General features: G+C 39.7%; 1 protein-coding gene across 3 annotated transcripts in view; it reads left to right on the top strand.

Annotated features, from left to right (window-relative positions):
* Nucleotides 1–22,186, top strand: part of GRM7 (glutamate metabotropic receptor 7) — a 303,115-nt gene that overhangs the window by 153,161 nt on the left and 127,768 nt on the right. For all 3 annotated transcript variants that reach the window (XM_054076665.1, XM_009565813.2, XM_054076664.1), the window contains exons 3-4: nt 4,393–4,534; nt 5,396–5,550. In XM_054076665.1, the coding sequence (XP_053932640.1) occupies nt 4,393–4,534; nt 5,396–5,550 (297 nt within the window). The remainder of the gene's footprint in view (nt 1–4,392; nt 4,535–5,395; nt 5,551–22,186) is intronic.

The following is a 22,186-nucleotide window of genomic DNA, read 5'->3' as shown; positions in this document are numbered from 1 at the left end:
ACAGGAAAAGTATGAGTACAAACTTTTCATTTTTTTCATCTTTTGTAAAGATTACCGGTTTTGTTACTTTATTTTTTCTTTTTTCTGCTTTTTTTGTACTCGGGATTTTTTTTTATTTTTTTTTATTTTTTTTGTAATATCAGAGTTCAAACCCAACTTCCTTGGATGTCTCTATAAAAGTTTACATAGAAAAACATTTTTTTGAGTATACTTGTGATGCAGAATCTTACCTGCTGTCATCACTCTATAGACAGAAAATAACTGTAGCAAACAACAGGAACCCTCTCTAGCCAGGGTGGCCCTGCTAGTGAGAGCAGGCCTGGGGACGACACGGAGGCTCTCGGCGCCGTGCAGCCTGCAGACCGTCCCTGCTGGAGATGTGCAGAGCACAACCTGTTGGTTGCAGAGTGCAGTGGGGGTTTGGCTCCCAAACTGCTATTAATTGCCATAGCAGCTTATAGCTATTTGGAACATTTGCCGCTTCTCCAGTTCTGTCAAGGGTAATACATTACTGCAGAAATCCTACCACAAAATCTTGAATTTCCAACTTTCACATTTTTACTGCTTAATTCCCTTGGTGGTTTCTACCTTGGGAGCACTGTGAATTAGCTTGACAGTTTAAATAACTGTGCACATGTGTTTCCTATTGTAAGAAGAATGCGAGATGAGAATATACATCCAATTCCTTGGGTATCTGTTATTGCTAAAGAATGAAAAATGGCATGTGCCTCTGCCTGCCATGAGGTTCTCTGCAGAGATCCAAACACTTTTATTCAGGCTCCTAAGCTTGGATGTAAACAGAAGCTAATGTGACTAGTATTGTCAGGTGTCTGGGATGGATCACCCTGCTGCCACCATAAGAGCTTGTACTCTGATGTCAAACGGTGCACAGTATGGACTTGAGCAAAACAAAGCAAATAAAATAATACACGTTGACCCATTTCGGTGACTGGGAGCGCATATTAGTCGATTTGTAATAGCACTGCTTTCCTGGAAGAGGCACTATCAGTGTGAAATCAGAATATCCATCAACGTGTCTGAATTGTACCATCTGGGTTTTGGTCCTCTCACATCTTACTTCTCTGCCTTTTTTATTTGCTCTTGATCTGCCTTGTATGGCTCTAGAAGTTTCTGTTCCTAATGTTGCTTCAGAGAGTGCTTTCAATTGCTGCTCTCTCCTGCTGCTCTTACATTGAAAGTATCATAGCTACCATACTGTAGATAAAATATTTTGAAGTTATCATTGATACTTGCCATTTATCCATAATCCCCACTTACCATTTATCTATAATTCCTTTGGCACAAAAGTTAATGGAGTGTGACGTCAGCAACTCCATTTAGGAAAGCTCTTCTACCATCCTGGCTGTAGGAGCAGCTCTCCATCTACCTTGGGCTAAACACACAATATCTGACCACGGCACTCCTACCATAACTGGCATGTGAAAAAAGAAGCTCTGTTACCACCCTTCACCAGTGGACAGCAGAGAAACTAAGAGCTGACCTCCCAAAGGTAGCAGAAAACTCTGTATCACAAAAAAGGCCTGAAATCTGCCCTCCAGAATTCCAGACTCTTCCTATCTTCACCCTGGCTCCTCTTTTCTTTTAAAAAAACAGGGAAATTACATACTTTGAAGCTGTACTTAGAGGCTTTTTTCCTCACAATTGAGAGCCTGGCCACAGCTGTCTCTGTCCAAAAATCTCAGTTCAGCTGTAATCATTATCAACTACAATAAGATTTTTGGCTTCTCCATCCAGGCAACAGAGATTGCATGACCAACACAATAGGTGTAATTATTGTCAGAATGGGTTGCTGAGCTAGCGTTCTTTCCAACTATTTTAGCCTTTTTCTCAAGCACTTGAATCATGTAGGTCACAATTACTTAATATTAAATACTGATTTTTTTTTCTAATAATAGTTTTAAAACAGCAATGTATCACCTGATCTAGGGTTTTGTTTATTTGTTGGTTTTTTTTTTTCCTTTTTTTCCCCCTGCATACAGGGATTCATAATTATACATAGACTCTGGTGGAGTGGTCATTTCTCTATGGTGAAATGAAAGCGATGGAGAGCTATGAGGGTTTGCAAAGGGTCTTTGCAGCAGTTTCCAACATATCTAAATAATGGCCCCATCCAGCAGGCGAAAGCTCTTTGGTCTTGATGCTATAAGATATATCTTCTCCTGTTCTGCTGTATCCAAGTGGAACCTTCTTGAAAAGACACCATGGAAAGAATGCATAAATTTTCAAGTGACAAATCTCAGACCTTTGCAACAGTCTGTAGGTTGGGTTTGGGTTTTTTTCTTTTTTTTCTCAATGAATTCTCCAAAGTTGCCTTGTCCTTATCTAACAAGAGAAATTGGTGTCTTTCACGGGAGCAGCTTGGCTTGATGTGGCATGATGGAGTGCCAGGAAAGTCACTGATACTTTCCAGGAGCAGCTATTAACTTTGAATTCTCCATGATGCCAGAATGGAGGGATTTTCCTCAACAGAGACACACTGATGGCCTCCCCCCATTTCCAGTGGTTTGTGGCTGCCCTGTGCTTGGGAGTTGCCTTGGTCCTTCTTGTGCAACTGGTTGGGGGGTAAAATGCTTTTAACCAACAGGTAATCCATGCTAAGTGGAGTGTTTCAGGACAGCTGGATAATTCTGCTCATGGCTCTGAGTTGATTCTGTCTAATTTTTTATGGGGAAAATTAAAGGAGCATTTAAAACCTGTTAAAATTTTTTGAACTTATAACAATAAGACTTTCCTCATTTAAAAATGAAATTTACTTTTAAAAATAAGTATTGTTTCTTTTAAAGAAAAAAATCAGGTTGCAATGATTTCAGGTTACAATAATTGTAAAGCAAAATGGAAGCATTCTGTGAGTTCAAGAAAAATGTGGGGGTTATTATTTGGGTTTATTCTTTCTCAGGCTCTCCTTTTCTCCAATTTATTTCTTCCCACCTAAACCAATGTTTTTTCCCAGAGTTTTTGGATCAGTTATTGCCAACAGGCCTGGCCTGACTTCAGGCAACCTCTGTGTTTCAGCTTCTCTATGTCTAAAAGAAGGAAAAATGATCCTGACCCACTTTGTGAAGTGCTCAGAGATCTGCACTAGAGCAACGTTTTGCAGTTTTGAAACCATACATTTGGTCTTTACAAATGTCCAATGGTTTTCCTCCAGGTGTTTGTACGTCTGCTTTGCTGTGGTTTAGGACGATTATGTTATCCTTTGGCAGTCTGCAGGCGGACAGCTCGTGCCGATGGTGGATAAGCGGCCTCCTCTGTGTCCTTTCTCTGGGAACACCTTCTCTTACTTCATTTAACAGTACTTTGAAATCTGTATTTTAAAACATATCTGTGAATATCTCTTTTGTCCTACTGTCTTTAAATTAACTCATTTCCACTGCTGTTTCTTATTATGCATCTCTTATACTTTATTCATTAACATACTGCGCATTATACAGAGGAAGTTGGTATCTAACATGCCAGAAAAGATGAAAGTGTTTATCACTGAGAAATGAAATAATGAAGGCAAAAATGTGTTTTTATCTGCCAGCAATGACAAGCAAGATATCACTGGAGATGTGATTATTTTTTCGGTTTTGTTTTCTTTTTCCCCCTAGAAACAAGTTAATAACTGTAATATGTGAGCTGTTCTAAAACTGAGTATCTTTTGGTATAGATATATTTGTTACTATTACTGTGTTGATACTATTTTTTTCCCAGTGATACCTGTGTATTTATGAGAAGTCCAGCACAGATGTGTATTTTATCACGAGGATTCATGCGTTACTTGGGCAGCTCCATCCATTTGGTGATGGATGTTTGAAGAGTAAGGATTTTCTTGATCAGTCTTCACTTTACCAATATCTCAACTCCTTCGCTGTTTCTATTGCAGATAAGTTGTTTCTGTGGAAGTATTTTCCCCTCTTTCCTTCAACTCACAAAATTATAAAGAATCTCAGCTCTTCACCAAGATGAAATCTGGGTTTTTTGAACATTTTCAATATGGCCTGCCTTTCAGTCTGTTGTTGGTGTTTGTTTGATTTTTTGAAATCAGTTTAAACTTGTTCAGGGTGTTGTTTGTTTGTTGTTTATTTTTCAATCCCTCTACTGACAGGTTAAATGTTTATTTTGCTTTTCTGTGATCTTGATTTTGTCCACCTGCTTAGTCTCTGCCCCTACCCAGGCATGCAGATTCTGTGCATCCCAATGAGTGCTCTGTGCAAAAATAATTATATGAATCCCTCAGAAAGATTGACATGAAGATTAACTGCTTCAAAAAGACAGCAATCCAATGGTAGATCTTCTCTTCCTCCCAGGCTTCCCTTCCATGTGTATTTCCCACAGTCTTTCCTGTGTTCACCAGTGATAGAGTTCTTTTCTTTATTCTTTCTTAAACAGGTGGGCTCTGCATTGCTCAGTCCTTGAAAATCCCGCAGGATCGCAAGGACAAGACCATCGACTTTGATAAAATCATCAAGCAGCTCCTAGAAACTCCCAATGCCCGGGCCATCGTTATTTTTGCCAACGATGAAGACATAAAGTAAGGATGACTGAGGGAATTAATTAATTTCTTGATAGCTATGCAGAAGAAAAAAGCAAGTAAGAGTATAATGGAGTGGAAATGCCTGTTGGTAAGAGCAATGTGGGGATAGGGAGTTTATACTGTGGAGGGTAAGCACCAGGCACAGAGGTGCTGCTTTTGCTACCCTGACTCGCATGTTGCCCTTGATTGTGCATTGCTGTAGTGGAGGGATGGGAATGTTCATCAAGGTTTGGAAGCTTTTCCTGCCATAGGGTTACTCATGTATTGGAAGGCAGGCCTGACCTTCCCTCTCAAAGAGGCATTAAGAAGATATCTCTCTTTCCAAGCTCACAGTACTACATATTATTCATTAATTCGGAGTCTATTTTATGGCAAGTAGGGGTTACTAGTAATAAAATGGCTTGGGTGCACAAGGTTTAACCACATATCACTTGCTCATAAAATAATATAGAGTATTTTAAAAGTGTGACTCTCATTTCTCTCTTGCCCGTGTTCTATATTCTGTCTCCAGAATTTTAAATTAGCTTAAATTTTTGATGTCATTGTCAATTACTGACAGACCCAGTCCTCCAAAACGAGACAGAGAGAAGTTAGGATAAAGTTTCAGTAAAGTCAATGGCAAAACTTTTAAGTTTTAACGGAATCAGGATTTTAGTTTTGAGATACAGAGTTAATTAAAAGAAAGGGTCAATCCGTGCTGCATGAATTGGGATATAGCGTGTAGTGAAATTCCTGAACTAGAGTGGTTACAGGAATATGGTATTTCTCTTCATTCTGCAGTTGCAACATGTCATTTTTTCCCCAGCAATTATATGTTTAAATGAAATTAATTTGTGAACAAAATGTTCTTCTCCTCAGGCAAATCCTTGCAGCTGCTAAGAGGGCGGATCAAGTTGGTCACTTCTTATGGGTGGGCTCGGACACGTGGGGCTCTAAGGTGAGCCCATTACTTCAGCAAGAGGATGTCGCTGAGGGAGCTATCACCATCCTGCCCAAGCGAGCGACCATAGAGGGTAAGAGCTCCCTTCTGCTTGACTCTCTCTTTCGTTTCCTGAAATGCTGGTGCTATAAAACTGATTGTCCATATTTCTTCCTTGTATGTTTTGTGAATAAACGTATACAGACATGGTATGATACAAAGAGTATAAAGTATATTGAATAAGTCTTCATATCCTGAGATTTCCTTAAAAGCCCGTGTTTCTTGCTTAAAAATATATTTTATTTCCATAGGTAAGAAGCTTCCAGCAGTTATTTATTAGAAGCACAATTTCAGAGCTTGTGGTAATATGACAGGGCCTTTATCACAAAATAAAGTAAACCAAAACCATCTCAACATATCATGTATATAAGTAGGGAGAAAAAAATCTTTTGCACTTTATGTATCATCTCTTAAGCAGCGGGTAAGTTTTCTGCTGAATAAATAAAACTTTATTTTTAAAGCAACAGTTTCAATTTAAACTTACCTAATTTCTGTTTCATTCAGATCAAACACGGTATTGATTTATACTATTGCTTGTGTGCTTCACAAATATGTATACTTATGCATGCCTACATAAAAATGTGGGGACTCTCTTTAATACTCCCTACACTTCTCGATGTTTCTCTTTTTTTCTGAAGTATTTGTTGTATGATCTTTCCTCATTTTGTTATTTCTCTTGTCTGTATAGATGCTTAACTATCTAAATGGCTTCCTCTGAGCAAACCAAGTTTGCTAATAAGAGTCTATGTTCTCTGTAATATGAAAAGAGAAGTTCTTTATAAGGGAGACATTGAGTGAAGAACACAAACTCCTCAGCTGGCACATGGCTTTGTGTTGGGCAGGGTCTCCAAAGAGTCGTTGAATATGTTGCCCACGTTAAAATAGGCTCTGATGCCTTCACTCACAGGAAAACCAAATATTTGGATTCATTTCTACTGTGTCTACACCTTATTAGTTATTCTTCTCAGGTATATAATATGCTTCATTCTTTCACAGTTTTTTAAACCCTGGAGGCATTTTTGCATGTTACTGCTCCATAAATGCGTAAAGTTGATAGACAATGAAGTGGTTGTTTCTGAAAACCAGGCTATTTTAATATCTTTTCATACTGTTTGTATCCTTCCCTGAGGGTTTCTGACACAGAAACAAAAAGTCTACCAACAGTACACAGAACTAAAATCTTCCCAAGTTTGTTTGTTCTAATATATTATCCTTCTATATTACACATTAAATATATTGTGCGTAATAGGAACTATTATGTTTGCTTTGGACACAATAAGGGAGCGACAATAATGGATTAGAAGGGTTCAAGTATAGAAATAATGATGGTTAAATAACGGTTACAAATACCAGCATATTTAGTGTGTCTGCAAAAAAAAAAAAATCTATTTAGCCTACAAATATCTTCATATTCACTGACTATATTAGACTATTGTCAAAAAATTGTCTGCTTGCATTTTGCACTTGTCATCGTGTAGATTGCATGATTACTTGTTTGTGATGCTTAAATTACATTTTGCCTTGGTAATATAATAGTTTTCATTCTTCAAGAGCAGGTGCCATAGAGTAGGTAAATGTTTTGAGGTCCATGAGTTGCATGTTCCTTTCCTGAAAGGGAAAAACACAGCCAGAAGTAGGTACTGGACTTGGTGTGAAAGGCAGACCGAAGTATATCAGAATAGCAATTGCGCTGTCAATAGTAAATGTTTTCTGGCTGCTCTGTGACGTCTCAGAAAGGTTCAGGCTGGTTCTTACCTTTTTCAGTCCCATTCATCCATCCCTAATTGCCATCTGTATCTGCCATCTGCTTAGTCCTGTTGGGAGGAAGAGTAAAGGGATGTTTAAGAGGACAGAGAAAATTCCCATTCTCCTGAAGCAGTTTTCCAAAACTGAACATTTCCCTTTTCTGACTGATTCCATTTTGTGCACTAAGAAAAACATGCACTGAAATCTTTGTTTACAGAAGTAATCCCTAGGTATTAACATTTCTTTGCTTAGTGAGGCTGTTACCTATACGTATTGTCTGCCTCACTTGCATTTAGACTGCTGTACATTGTTTTCTTTTTCTTTCTGTTCTTGTAGGAATTTCATTTGGCTGTGAATCCAGGAGAACTGGAAACAGACATTTAAAATTCATTCTTTTATCATCCAGCAATGGACATGTTCTTAAAATTTAGTAATGCATTTCTTCTGATGAGTATATAAAATAAATGAGATAAGAAGCCTTGATTGTCCCTATAAATTGATGGAAAAAAATCTAAAGTAGCAGAATGGAACTCAATTTGCCCTGAAGGACCCTGTCTTGAGCAGTATTCCAGCCAAGCAGTCTCCTTTCCGTGCAGTGGTGTGCAGCAGTGCTGCCGCCTGCCCCTGCGGCTCATGGGCTCCAAGTCAAGGCAATAGTTAAGCATCAGCTTTCTTCTCACTGGATTTGATTTCATGAGAACTTTTTCAGTCATCATGAATGAGGGGGTTATCCTTACTTTACTACTTAAGAACATTTTTTTTTTCCCTTTCCTTTTATCACTCTGGTAATTAGCTCTGTTCAAAAAAGTCTCCTAACAAACTTCATTGGAAACAGAGAGCACTGCATCTCCCGTGCCTTAACCTGAACTATGTGATGCTGCTACCCTCTTCTCAGATTTTGGGGAAAAATGTTTGGCTAATAAGCCAGGAAATGTTAAATTGCATTGAAAATTAATGTGTCTGCAGGTTGAAGTATATGTGGTACCCTTTGGGTTATATAATTTTTGGTGTCTGTAAAGTTACCGGTCACATAAGTCATAAAATGAAAGAGTCATTACACAGAAAAAGACATTCTTCAAATAATACTTATCCCCTGGTTATGACTTTTCAATTCAAAACACAGATGTGAAATATAGTGTGTTGGTGTATTTAAACCTATGTATATATATGCCATGCGAAGTTCTTATTTTGGTAACCATGGGAATATCACAGCAGAAAGTCTAAAGTACTCGTTTTCACGCAGAATCAGGCCCCGGATACACCACTGTTTGTCTTGATGTCACTCTTAGGACAAAATTTTCTTTGCTGTACTCCCTTGAAGTGATTTAGGAAATTATTACATGAACTGAATTCATTCGTCTTAAGTCAGTCTTAATAGAGCCCAATTGTTTTTGATGTACTTATGCTGAAAGGATAAAGTTGCATCTTATTTGAATAATTGCGGTAGACAGTGAGCCAGAAGAAGTGCACACTTAAATAGTAATCATTCATGAAAACTTGTGTTTGGAACAAATTGCAGAGCCAACTTAACCAAGTATTAACCAAGTTGAAAGTCTTGCGAAGTTTTCAGGGTAAAACAACCAGAACGTTTATATTTTTAGAACAGATACGGCAGCAGAATATTGTAGTCTGGTTATTGTTGCTTTGACCTCTTCCAAAAAAGGGTTGTGATGGTGTGTCCTCACACTTTGAGGAGATTACTAAAATATCAACGCACACTTGAAACTCAGCATATGCTTAGAGGAACAAAGTGATCTGCTTTGCAGAACTCCAAGTGCTTGTGCTTACGTGTGTAATGATTAGCAGTCAAATGCTTTATTGCTCAGAGTATATTCTTGTAAAGTTTTTGTGAAGAGGTGTAACGTAACCACAGAGCAAGTGTTAGTGCTGGAAGATGAGAAAAATTAAACAGTTTAAACAACACAAAAGATACATTTTCTAATTAAATCTTGAATGGGATGTAGTAGCATAATTATTATAATATTCATTTTACAGTAATATAGGAATGATGAACATCTGTTGTTCTGCATGCATTTGACATTTGTTAAAACAGCAACACAAGAGAAAAAAAATCCACAGTAAGTCTTCCTTCAAAACGCATTTGATGGGATTTTTCCTAATGCTGCTTTGTTCCCCAGAAACCTGTACTTCTTTCACTTGAGCAGAAAGATGAGCATTTGCACATGGGGGAGATTCCCATGTCAATTCGGTGTTGAAGAACAGAAAGAGTGTCCTGCTAATCACAGGAAGGGTGAAATGCTGCTAAGAGGAGCAAGTGTGAGCTACAGAAAGGCTTCAGGCAAGCAAAAGCAGGCTATTATGGAGCAGTGATGTGAGCAGGATCATGGTGAAAATGGAAAGTGTTGAGGCAAGTATAACAAAATTTCAGGTGTCAGAGGGAAAATGGAAGCACAGTGGAAAACTAAAAGAAAGTTGAAACTTCAGTGTTTTGCTCTTGCAGTTCAACTGAGCCTCTTGCCTTCAGACTAGCAAGTTACTATATGTGCTTTCCTTTTTCTTAAGCTGTAGTAGTCTAAAAGAAAGTTGTTCATTTATTGCATGATTTTATGAAGTCCCGGAAGTATTGTAGACCATCTAGACCAGCAAGAGACAAAATATGGAAACACTCCCTTAGGTTCCTGTGGATTGGACCATCATTCCATCTGCAGGCTTCCACAGATGATGGCTGCAATGAACAGCAACCCTATTTCTTTGTAGATGGAAATGTACTTCTTTCACACTAACCTCTTTAATCACAAACTGACCTTTAAGTATCCCACTTCCATTTTGCCTCTTCTTCTTTCAGTAGATTTAATAAACTTCAGAGCACTTCCTCCTCTTGTTACCACTACTACACCCAAATCTAATTATACGTTTTAACTGCCTGGGGTAGGTCTCTTTATTACACCGTATAGAGGTAGGTAAGAGTTAGCCGGGTGACCCTGTGATTAAAGATGATAATACTACTGGTCCAGACATCAATTAGTTCTCCCTAGCAGGCTGATTCAGGATTTCAAGTTCCTAAATCCTTTCCCTGGAGGAAAAGCAGATTTTTCTGCCAGTGATATTATCTGTGGCATGAGGAATGGAAAGGCCCAATCCTTTTGGAGCACTTTTGTGCCATACTTGCTGAATTCAATATGGAAAGCTGTTAGACAATGCATATCCAGAAGATACTCAAGTCTGAGGAATGAGGTCAGACAGGCAGTCTTGTGTTTCAGAATGATCTTTCCCATTTTTGTTCTTTTATTTCCCATTTTTTCTTAAGGTCTAAGCCACTTCAGTCACTTCCACCTACAGACATATTTTTAAGGAGTCCAAATGCCTCCAGTAGGTCTTACAAAGTTTCAAACATAAATATATATAATTTCCATGAACTGAAAATGTCTCTCTATTCAGAGATATCTTAGAAATTGCTTTCCTCTTAACCTCAACTGTAAAGAAGATGAACAACTATATACGTACCTCTTGCTTTCTGTTGTTCCTATGCCTCTTTTCTGTGCAAAAATTTTTGAACTGGGCTTTTATATTGTGGCTCATGTTGTTAGCATCTACACTACTGACTTAGTATATTCGGTGATACTGACTTCAAATATTCGGTTCTTTCTCTAACTTTTTTTCTTTCAAAATAATCTTCCTTATCATTCTTACTTACATGTGATCTGTTTTCATGGACACCACCTCACAGTGAAATGAAACCAAGGAGAGGAACAGCCGTAAGAGAAATACAGAGGCTAATAGTTACAGGTATACAATGTTAATTATTTTGAAAGTCTGGCAGAATGCTTTGCTAATAGTGAAAAAAAAATCCTTTATGGTCTGAGATCAGAATTTGATGCAACTAAACAATGAGATTCAACAAGATTTAAGATTAATGATGCAATTCCAGAAAGCTGTGGATGTGATGAGATTTGCAGTCTTGTGAAGCTCCCAGCTATGAGGTTAAAGGACGGCTCAAATTCAGAAGAAGGAAGTAAGGAGGTATGTAGCTGTTTGAAAAAATAGAAGCATTGCAAATGATGTAAACCAACAGAACTGACCTTGATTTTTTCAGTTGTTTGTCTTCCAAGAGACGGTTAATCATGTTTTTAATCTTTTGTTTTTATTTCCAACAAGAACTGATTTGCTTCCCTTTTTCTTCAGGCAGCATTATGCCCAGAAAAAAACAATGAACAAAACCCAGAGTAGTGATTGAAGAAAAAATTAAAACAAAATTATATCTCACTATTTAGTGGCTCTCACATAGTTTACTTTCACAGTTCCAGTCTGGCAAAACAAAGGGTTCAAGGTTCATTTTCCTCTGTATTAGAAACAGTATTGAATTTTACCCAACATTAATAAATACTAGCATGCCATGTCTAGATACGGCTGCATTTACTCTAGGATGTCTCTCTGGGAAAGATATACATTGTGCAACACTTACCCACCTTCTTCCTGAACAGAACAGTCTTATCTCTCATAAAAATGTTTGTAAAATAATCAATTTTTTATTTTCTTTTTTTGTTTACAGCCTGGTTCAGAGTTTTTTTACAGTGCTCTGTTGTTCTCAAGCTTTTTCCCTGTGTCCCCGGGGGGCAAGCTTGTGCTTTTAAGAGAGTAAGTGAGATGGAAAGATCTGGCTCAGGGGGTTTGGTTCATTCCAGGCTGTGAGACTTCCACGCCTGTCCTGCTGCGAGCACAGCAGAGGGATCTTTGCAGCCTTACTATAGCAGAGCCCATGGATGCCAAAAGCGTGAGGAGACACCCATCGTAAGGGAAAAGGCGTAAGAGAAGCAGCATGGACCATCACTCCTGGAATTTACTCATTCTTCCCATTACCTCCTGCGAATTTTCCTCTCATCTCCTCACCACCTCCAATCTGACCTGTTTTATTTTATATACTTTATTTGATTCAGTGAATTTGTTCTTCCTTGGCACCACGAGGTTAGCTGTTCACGTGCAGTGAGTCCAGGGCAGCAATCTTCCCTTCCCTCCGCTGCCCACTGGGCTCCATCATCTGAGAGTGGGCACACCCCACGTTTCTGGGGGTTTAGATACTGTAATTGTGCCCGAAACAATCAGGAAATACGCTTCGAGACTATTTTGTGTCAGTAGTTGGACAGAGTGACTCTGGTTTGGACATTATCTCTGACAAGCCAAGTTTGCTCAAAGGTCAATATATATAAACATTAATCTGCATTTTTTTCCCCATGAGCAAATTGTCTTTAGCAGCTTTGGCATTAAAATGCTAAGAGTGTTTTGTGCTCATGTTCTTAAGAAAGTAAATACAGAAATGTGCCGTCCGTTAAGATAGGTTTGTTATTTCATCTCGTACATTTTGTCAAAAAAGTGGTTTCAAATGGCACTTCCTATTCCTTATAGAAAACCCGTGAGCTGCCCAAGGGAAAGAAGAATTTACCATTTTGTTTTTCTATATCAATCACATAGTATTTAAAGTCATTCTACGCACAGACTTGTTGGGAAGATATCTTTTCCAGTGCTGATGAAGCCATTAATTGAATTTAAACTAATACTGCAGTTAGCTGGGAATCCAGGACACACTTGCAGCCATGAAAGGTTTATTGCATATTGATTCCATCCTGTTGAAAAGTCACTCTGGGAGTTAAGATTAGCTTTGATCCTTCCTGGCTTAGTGCTGAATCTCATTGCCTCTTCCCTGTGTCTATATGGACTCACACTAGAAGAGTGCAGCGTGGAAGGACAGACAGACAGACAGACGTGTGCAACAAGTCGGGCTCTGGACTGGGCTGAGCACTGCCGAAGTGAGCGTGCTTTAGCTGGGGTGCTTAGTGAGCAGGCAGCACGCCTCACTTGTCTGATACGCCCTTTCTTGTGCTGCCTTTTTGAAGCTTCATGATTAAAAGTGTAGTGTGATTAAATGTTGGCTTAAGTACTGCTGCACGGTGATGCTTAGTCTCCTGACATTGATGGATATGGTAATGCCGGAGATTCAGGCAAACGGGGTCTGTTCCCTGACTGTAGGCAGAAATTGTACATTCACAGTGGCATTGCTGTAGCAATGCAGTGCTTAACTTTAAAGGATTGAAGCAAAGGCTTTGGGGAGAGCTTTAGTAAGTCCAAATAGACAGTAGCTTAAGGGTAGCATTATTTTTTAATATGCAGATATAGAAAAGTTAAGAAACAGAATTTTTGTAAAGTTTCAAATTAATGTTAAATTTGTAGTTTTCTTTTAAACAAAGGCATTGAAGCCTCTGGCTTATTTTCTTTTGTGTGATTCCCTGTAAGCGTCACTGACAAATACAGTCTCAGCTGTAATCTCTGTGCTGCTGCAGTGCCCACAGCACCCTGAACCTGAGCTACTATGAGGGGAAAAAACACATATTCTTGCAACTCAAAAGGTAAACTTCTGCATCATTTCAGTGTAGTATCTTGCTACGCATCTGGCTGTTTTGTGATATTCAGTTATTGGAGTTCTCTTGGGCTTTCTTAGCCAATTTGAAGGAGTTACCTGCCACTGCTCAGTGCAAAACACGGTTTTATGTCAGCTGAGGTTTAAACCAGTACTTTTTCAAATGCCGTTGCTGTTTCATGGCAAAGAAATTAGCTAGAAAGTTCAAATGGGACCATAAAGTATCGTTGTAAAAGACACATTTAGGGAGCTTTCTCTTTGGCCCCTTGAAATGAAATAAACTGGTTGCCCAACCTACAACTGCCTTGCTCAAAATCGAGGTACTGCTCTGGTTTGAGCCAGCTGTTAGTTTGAGCCAGCACGTCTCTCTCTGTATTTCTGTATCTTGTGTATTGCTCCCAGGGCTTATGTTGGCATTTTCCCTTTGGTGTTCATATTTAACTGTTATTTCAGGACACTGGAGATTGTGTGGGTGGTTGTTTTGAGAGGGATACGTGTGTACACACATACAAACTAGGATGATGGATGCTGTAAGAAAAGATAATTCACAGAACAATGTTTAGCTGTTGATAATTGATCAGTGGTCTTTGCTTTGGAATATCCTGAATTGCATCTTCTGAACAATTTTCTTCTCCATGTTCTAACACTGAAGTTGACTGAGCTGTTTGTAGGATGCATTTGGGCAGAGCATTTCCATCGAGAAAGGAATAATTTTATTTTTAGAAAGCCTGCTATCTTTGTGTGCCAGCTCCTGATCTGCATGTGGTCTGGTAGGAAGCTCCAAGCCTTCCTCTGCAGGTTTGCTCTACACAGAAGGCATTAATAGGTATCCGTGATTAGAGCAGCTTCACAGGGGAGCATTTCTTCCTCCACACAACAGACAGCCATATGCTGCTTTCCAGCATTTTTGCAAGGCAGCAAAACCAAGGGCAGCTTGGGTTGGCAACCAAACTTTCCATCCTTGTGAGAGGTGTTCAGCAACACGTGGCTAGCGTATAGCTAGTGTATGAAAAAGGCAGATGATGATTTACTGTACAACCCCCTCTCATTAGGAAATCTGAGTGTTTTCTAGTTCTGTTAGTCTTTGCTTCTGTGCAGAGTTTCAAGCCTCATTTGTTGATAGGAATTCATTTTCTGTTTGTTAGTAAAATTGGCAGGATTTCTAGGTTCTAGGGAATGGTGAAGCTCCGGGGACCTCATCAGACCCTGTGTGAGTGAGCCCCTTCTGGATCACTCACACAGAGCTGGCTCAATGAGAATTATATAAAAAATCATGTTTTAGTTTGGAATTCTGTTTAGGCGTAGAGACAGAAGTCAAGAAAAGATTTTGCCACTTTCTCCCACTCCCTTAGAGCAGTACCGGCACTGATACCGTGCCAAGCACAGCACTGCTGTTGTGTTTACCTCCTTAACTCAACCCAGCTGATGCAGAGCGCTGAGAGGGTGTTACAGTACTGAGTTGAGAACATGAGTGGTTTCATTGCTGAAACAAAGAATCAGAAGGGAATTAGGGAGGGTAGGTGGTGAGGTGTTCCCGAAGCATTATACCCTGTCTGTCAGCATGGCAGGATCCAGGTCTGGGGCTGCTTCTCTGGAGATGGCGAGGAAGAAGGAAGGACTCCCCACTCCTTTCTGCATGACACTTGCATCTCTTCTGATATTTCTTACGCTATGCTTTAAGAGATTAAGGGATTTTTCTAATTCACAGGAAGTACACCGGCAGAGTATTTGTTTTGCCATGTGTGTTTCATGTATTTTCATGTGAAAAACAAATTGCAGGAACTAAAGCAAAAATAAATTCCCAGGCTTTTATTAGAGTGAAATGCAAGCCTGGCATCCTTGTTTGCAAGCAGCAAATTAGTATCCCTAGATTATACATTAAAATTGTATGCACTGTAAGTTTTGTATGTTTATTAGTGTCTGTATTTTCTTCCACGGGTAGATATTGATTACCATCCTAGTTCTCAACACGGGGATCTGGAGCATCCCGGGAAAAATCTCTGCATGCTCCAGCTTCTGTGCCACTGGGGCTCCATGCATAGCAACACATGTGAATTGGGTGTTTCTGAACCATTCTGAGCTCCACTGGATAAGACAGGTTGAGACACAAAAATAAATGTGCTAATTTTAGGAAGCGGATGGAGATTACAAGGAGATTTTTTGTTTGCTTGTTTGTTTTTGATTGTTTTTTCCCTTTAGTTTGTGTTGTTAATGCTTGAATGATTATAGGCTTTTGAAAGTAATAGTTTAGGAGATAATACACATAATAGTGCACAATTTTCTTAAAGATGATACAATGAATGCTAAAGTGCCCAGTTTACTCATGCTGGGCTTGCAGATCTGCTTGGGAATGTGTTTTCACTTTGTTAACTGACTGCATGACAACACTCTATTGGCCAAAGGAAATGGAAAATAATGTAGAAAAAAATCCTCAGTGTAATCACATATGCTAGTTCTTTAGTAAACTGAAGCAGGGGTCAATAGATCAATAATCTTATGGTTAGGACAGATAATACAAACCTTTTGTCTGATAGTAAAAATATATTTGAGGGCTGGTGAACAGCTATGTATTTGCAAATAAAAATATCCCTCTGTGCAGTTTAAAGTAATATGTCTTCAAAGTGTAGTTCAGTCTTTGTTTCAATTACAGGGCATGGCCCAACTGGAAATGAATTCACTTACTCATGATAACACAGTGGTAATGCAACCAGCGTATTCCTGTTTGCATCTCAGTCTGCTGTCCTGCTTCTGAGTCTGGGGCTGAAAGGTGATGATGAATGTGGTCATGGGAAACACCTGCTGCTTACTAAGGCATCATACAAGATGGAGAGCCACTGGTTAAATTGTCACACTGCCTCTGACCACTCTCAAACTACTATCAAAATTAGGGGAAAGAAAGAAAAAGATCTAGAAAGAAAAAGCACAGGCTCGATGTCTGAGACTCCAGTGATCACCATTCCCCTTCAAGGAGTTTTCAGCTGATCGCTGTTTGCCTTCTGTTTTTTTTTTGCTGCTCCCTACTAGTCTTCTGCTTCGTGCAGCCTCCAGAGAGCAGCAGCTCTGAGAACTCCTTTGGCAGTGGTGTTGGTTTGCCGTCTGCTTCGCTGAAAGGTGTACTGTGCGTGTTGGCGCACCTCTCCCCCACCGCACAGTCCTGCACTGCTGCCCTCAGGGAGGAAGGCTTGCCAGGTACGCTGAGCACTGCATGAGATGGGGCAAATTAATCGTGATTTCCTCTGCTAGAAAACTTCCATTTTCATTGAGTGATGGGGATTGGGGGAACAGGGACTGCTGGCGCAGCCCAAGCCCAGGTGCTGTGTCCGCTCTGGCTGAGGCACCCCTGTGCTGCTGTTCCTCTGCAGCTGCGACTGCTTCTTGAAGAGTCAAAAGCCATTTTTCTCTATTTACAATTCATACATATGCACAGTTCTGTGGGCCAAGAGCTACACCTGCTATCAAGCTGCAGTCCTTCCTCCCTTTTAATTAATTAGACACAATTAATGTGATTAATCATACAAGTTATTGATAAAAAAAGCCAGGGAAAGTAAAGGTTTTTACTAATCCAATATATAAAAATAGAGGAAAAAAAGAGAAAAGAAAACCAAAATCCCCCTCTCATATGGCTCTCTCAGATCTGCTTATGGTTCAGCAATAACATGCTGTGTGTGATCCTGATCTATCCCACCTTGCAAAAAATAGTTGTGTTAGAATTTGTAAGAATGGAGAATAAAGCAAGTGAGTGGCCTCAAATTGATTATTACTACTGAAAAGAGAATGGTGTAATTGCTTGTGAATAATGATTAAGCCTAATTAGAGTCAGTGTTTTTCTATTCCACTGATAAAAGCCACCTGGAGTGCCCAGGCCTCAATAGATTTTCCATGAGTAGGAAGGGTATCAGCATCTTTGCTTCTCTGCACTGAAGAAGTTCTTGGCTTTCTTCCTGTATGCTGTCTGTGTGAATACCTGTGATGCAGGAAGCTCCCACTGAATTCAGGTATTTCTGAAGTGAAAGTAATCTTTTCTTTTCTTTTCTTTTCTTTTCTTTTCTTTTCTTTTCTTTTCTTTTCTTTTCTTTTCTTTTCTTTTCTTTTCTCTTCTTTTCTCTTCTTTTCTCTTCTTTTCTCTTCTCTTCTCTTCTCTTCTCTTCTCTTCTCTTCTCTTCTCTTCTCTTCTCTTCTCTTCTTTTCTTTTCTCTTCTTTTCTTTTCTACTTACAGTGGTTAACCTTTTTAAAGTAGCCTTCAATTACCCTTGTAATGATGGAATAATTTTAATCTTCGTTTTTCAAGTTTAGTCTGTGTTTCTCAGTTTAATTACTGCTTCAAATAGCATAAGTTTTCAAAGAAAAAATATTTTTGTATTTAATGGAAGGAGTTGCTAATGACATCTGGAAGTTATTGGCATCCCTTCTGTTCTTCAAGGTAGGTGTGCTGAAGCTGCCACATTGGCTTAGTTGCTAAAGATATTTTCTAGAAAGAATCTGTTTATTCTCTGGCTTTGTCGCTTGGTTTGTGATGCTTATGGTTCTGTGATGGTTACAGCTGGCTGGTGCACAAAGGGTTTGAGGACAACACGAAAATGATTGAGGCATTGTGGAAAGAAATCTGTTGAAGATATTTTTGTGTATTATTATCAGTGGCGATGCTCAGCTGAGGCATTGGGTTAAAGGGAAATTAAATCAGGGGAGTGGCTGCTGCCCCCTTCCCACAAACCATGGGCGCTCACGAATGTATATTGTCTGTGCCTGGAAACTGCCTCTGAGACTTTCTGGGTGCCATAAACAATCGTGTAAGTCAGTGATTAAGTAGTGAAATAGTCTCTTTGCAAAATTTGGGTTGTTTTGTTTGTTTGTGTTGTTTTGGTTTGTTTGTGTTGTTTTGGTTGGTTTGTTTGTTTTCCCCGGAAGTCTATTGGTTTTATTGGACAAGAGCTAGGCAGAAATGAAATCAGGTTCACTAGAAGCACATCTTTCGCCTGGGTGATGGCACAGGTTTTCTGCCTAGCAAGATGGTACCTGGCTCGTAGAGGCTGTGGACTGCTCTGCTGTGCCACAGGGGTCTGTGAACTGAGCACTTCAGAGGTCCGGCTCTGTCTTATAGTAATTTTCAGTTACATAATACTGCTTCAGACATCTGTTTCTCATACCTGTTTCTCATATATTGTTTTCACTAAGCAGCCAACTTACAAGTGGTCAATGCAAAGTTTAATACAATACTGCAACAACCTTTGCTGTGGAATTAGATGGATGTTCTTTATTAAAAAAAAAAATCAATCTAAATCATACCTGAGCTCTTTCTTTAATATCTGCTTAGAATTTAAGTTTTGTTTTTAGCTTTGGCAATTATTTAAAATGCTGATGTGTCAATCCCCAAAGACAGAATACTTGCCTCGAGTATTGCCACTTGAAAATTTTGGGAAGCCACACAGATGTTCATCTCCTCATTATGGAAATAATGTATTTGGTTAATGTGTTGGTATAGAGAGAAGGGAATACAAATTATCTTGCAACTTGAGAGCTGTTTAAAAGTTTCCTTATGTTTAGACTCTCAGAGATACCTTAGTAGAAATAAGTTAGACAGAGGTCCCCTCAACGTGACAGGTTTGGAAGTATCTCTGCCAGTTGCCTGCTCTGGCTGCCTCGTTTCCAGCAGCTCTGCCCTGGCTGGTGCTTGGCACTGGGGCACTGAGGTGTGTGAGATTGTCTCACTGCTACAGCCAGGGGAGATGTTGTTAGATATTTGTCTTCTCAGAAGATTTGTGTACTCTTTGTTGGGGATGAGGCACAGATCTCCTCAAGTGCTTTCATTGCAGCCTCCTGTCTTCTTGGGTGCAGTCAGAAACACATTAAAATGAGGAGAGGAGCTGAATCAGGAACTGAGCAAGGGCACTTGCTTTGTGGTCCTTAATGCTGGCTGGGATCCCAAAGCAGATGCTGAACCTGGGGATGGAGTCGCCCTGTTGAATGGAGAAAAAAATTAATAGAAGTCATGAGAGCGTGAGGAATGGGTGCCTAGAGCTTTTTTTGCTCCTAAAATATTTAAATCAAATTTGAAAGCTCTTTTGCTTTCCCTAATATCTGCAGAGTATTTCAGTGACAAGTGCTTGGTGTGATGCAGGTATTCCTGTGCAGGACTCCATGGCCTTTGGGCCAGCCCAAATGACTGTACCATATTCGCCAGCCTCAGAAGTCATCCCCACTATCGTTGTCTGTCTCTTCAAATATGAGTCTGAGCATTCATTCTGGATAGCACCTTGTGGTTTGATGTGATTAATGCTCATAGCTGGAGTGGAAGCAGAACCTTTGTATTAGCAGCTTCAGCCAAGACTGTAGAAAGGGAAGGAGAGAACAGAAATAATATTGCTCTGTCTTGCATCCTAGCATACTCTGGCTGGCTGGCACTAAAATCCCCCTTATAATCAAGTAGTCAGTTGTCAAAAAAATAAAGGATGACATTTTTTTAAAGACATATTTTCTTAAAGAAAGGGAAGAACGCAATGGAGTTCTCAGTTTTCTTAGGGATATTATCTCAAGGGGTATTTGAAAATAAGATGGGTAGCATATATAGCAGTTCAAACTGAGGCATGACTTTGCTGTGCATAGCCAATTATATCAGCTTCCCTGGCGCTATGCATGAATGGCCTCTGTGGTGCCGGTTTATGTATTGGCTCCACCTGACTGCAGCTCGGAGCTCAGGCTTCTGAGAGTCTGCCATGTGTACTATTTAAACGAAGGTTCCATAGAAGAGAAGCATCACATTAAATAGCATTCTGAAAGAGCAGTGTTGCTTTCACCTAGCCAGTGTTAAGGTGTCAGCAGTAAAAAATGTTGCAGCTCTCAATGTCTGATTTGAGGGTGTGCGTGTGTGAGCACGGGTCTGTGAGCATGCATATAAATTTTAGGATACACAAATATATTTACACGTGCTGTAATTATTCCTGTTGACATGGTAACATTTTGCGAGGCACACGCAAATATATACAGAGAAAGAAAGAAAATTAACTCTGTATGTTGAAGGAATGGAATGCAGTATAGGGAAATAACAGTTGAAACCCAGTAATTCTGCAGCCTGGGGCTTGGGCTGCGGCTGCCCATGTGCGTGATGGGGGAAGGAACAGCCCCGTGGGCTCCCCTCCTGCAAGGCAGAAGCCAGGTACGTCTCAGCCTTCATCGGTACACATCTAACCTTACTCTCCCTCTCCCACCACAGGCAGGAGGAGGATGGGCTTTGATTTCCTTTCAAGTTTTGTTTGCAGGGAGGATATAACTATGCAACCAAGCATTGATTTGGTTTTTTTGCAAGTTGATTTTAAGTACTTGTGCTGGAATGGCACAGCTGGGGGCGGGGGGGGCATATTGACCACTGCCTAACTTTATGGCTCAGAATTTATGTTGTGTGTCACAGGAGGATGAAAAGTTACCTTTTGTTTAGCATCGTTGTTAGTTCTTGTCTCATCTACCGAATTAGAGCATGTATACAGCAGTAGTGCGGGGTGCGATCTTCCAGGCTGTCAGGGTGCTCTGGGGAGACTGCAGCGCTTACCCTCCGCTGTCCTCTACTGCACTGCCAAGCAGTGAACGCAACATCTCCTCTCTAGACAGCTCTGACCTTCCATTTAGTTTATTTTGGTGTATTCCTTATGTGTGTTGATTGATTTTCTTTTTTTATTTTTTTTTATTAATTTTAATCTGTTAAACATGCTTAGGGGTTGCAGCATTGCAATGCAGAGGTATTTCTGTATTTTTAACCTCGTTTTAAATTATGCAAGCAGATAACTTGAGTTTAAATGCCTCTAAGGGTACGCAATGTGCATTTTGTCTGCTGCTGCTATCAAAGGGAAGAAAACCACTCTCATATTCTGCATTTAGACCTTCTGTATCTCTCTGATTTTACTGCTCTGCATTATTAAAGTGAGACAGGCCATCTGTGGAGCAGCTTCTCCTGTTAGTTAAAAAGTGTGGGAAGGAAGAACTCAGAAAACTGATGGGAAGAAGACAACAGTGCATACGAAGGGTTTTAATTAAGTAGTTAATTGCAAATGAAAAACTGAAATAACAGCTCAGAATTTGGGGGTATTATTAATAGGAAAGAGTGGTCTGCATCCTGACCTGTGTGCCTGACTCGCCACTGCTTTGCTTTATGCCTTAGTGACAGTGTTTAAGTCTGCTTGAGTTTTACTGCTGCCAGATGAGATTAATGCAGAAGCTGATCTATTTTTCAGAAAGCAATGGATGATTTCAAGAAGACTGAGTATGGAAGTGAGAGGGAAAGCTTGCTATTAACTAAGTTGCCTTGTGATAAGTATTAAAAGAAAAAGCTTTTTGCTCATCTTTAGCTATAAGGAAAATGACTTCTTCATGGATAAGGTTCTGGCAAGACAAATAGCCTATTTTCAATAACTGGGCAGCAGGAAAGGATGAATTACTGGAAGAGACCATTCTGCTTCTGGAAGTATATTTAAATCTGTTCTGTTTGGCCTGATTCTGGTGATAATCTTTAAAGCAGATACAGACCCTCACTTGCAAGAGTAGACTGATGTGAGCAGTGTTTCTCCC

This window comes from Cuculus canorus, chromosome 11 (assembly GCF_017976375.1).
Source record: "Cuculus canorus isolate bCucCan1 chromosome 11, bCucCan1.pri, whole genome shotgun sequence".
NCBI lineage: Eukaryota > Metazoa > Chordata > Aves > Cuculiformes > Cuculidae > Cuculus > Cuculus canorus.
This window is presented reverse-complemented; position numbering and strand designations above follow the sequence as displayed.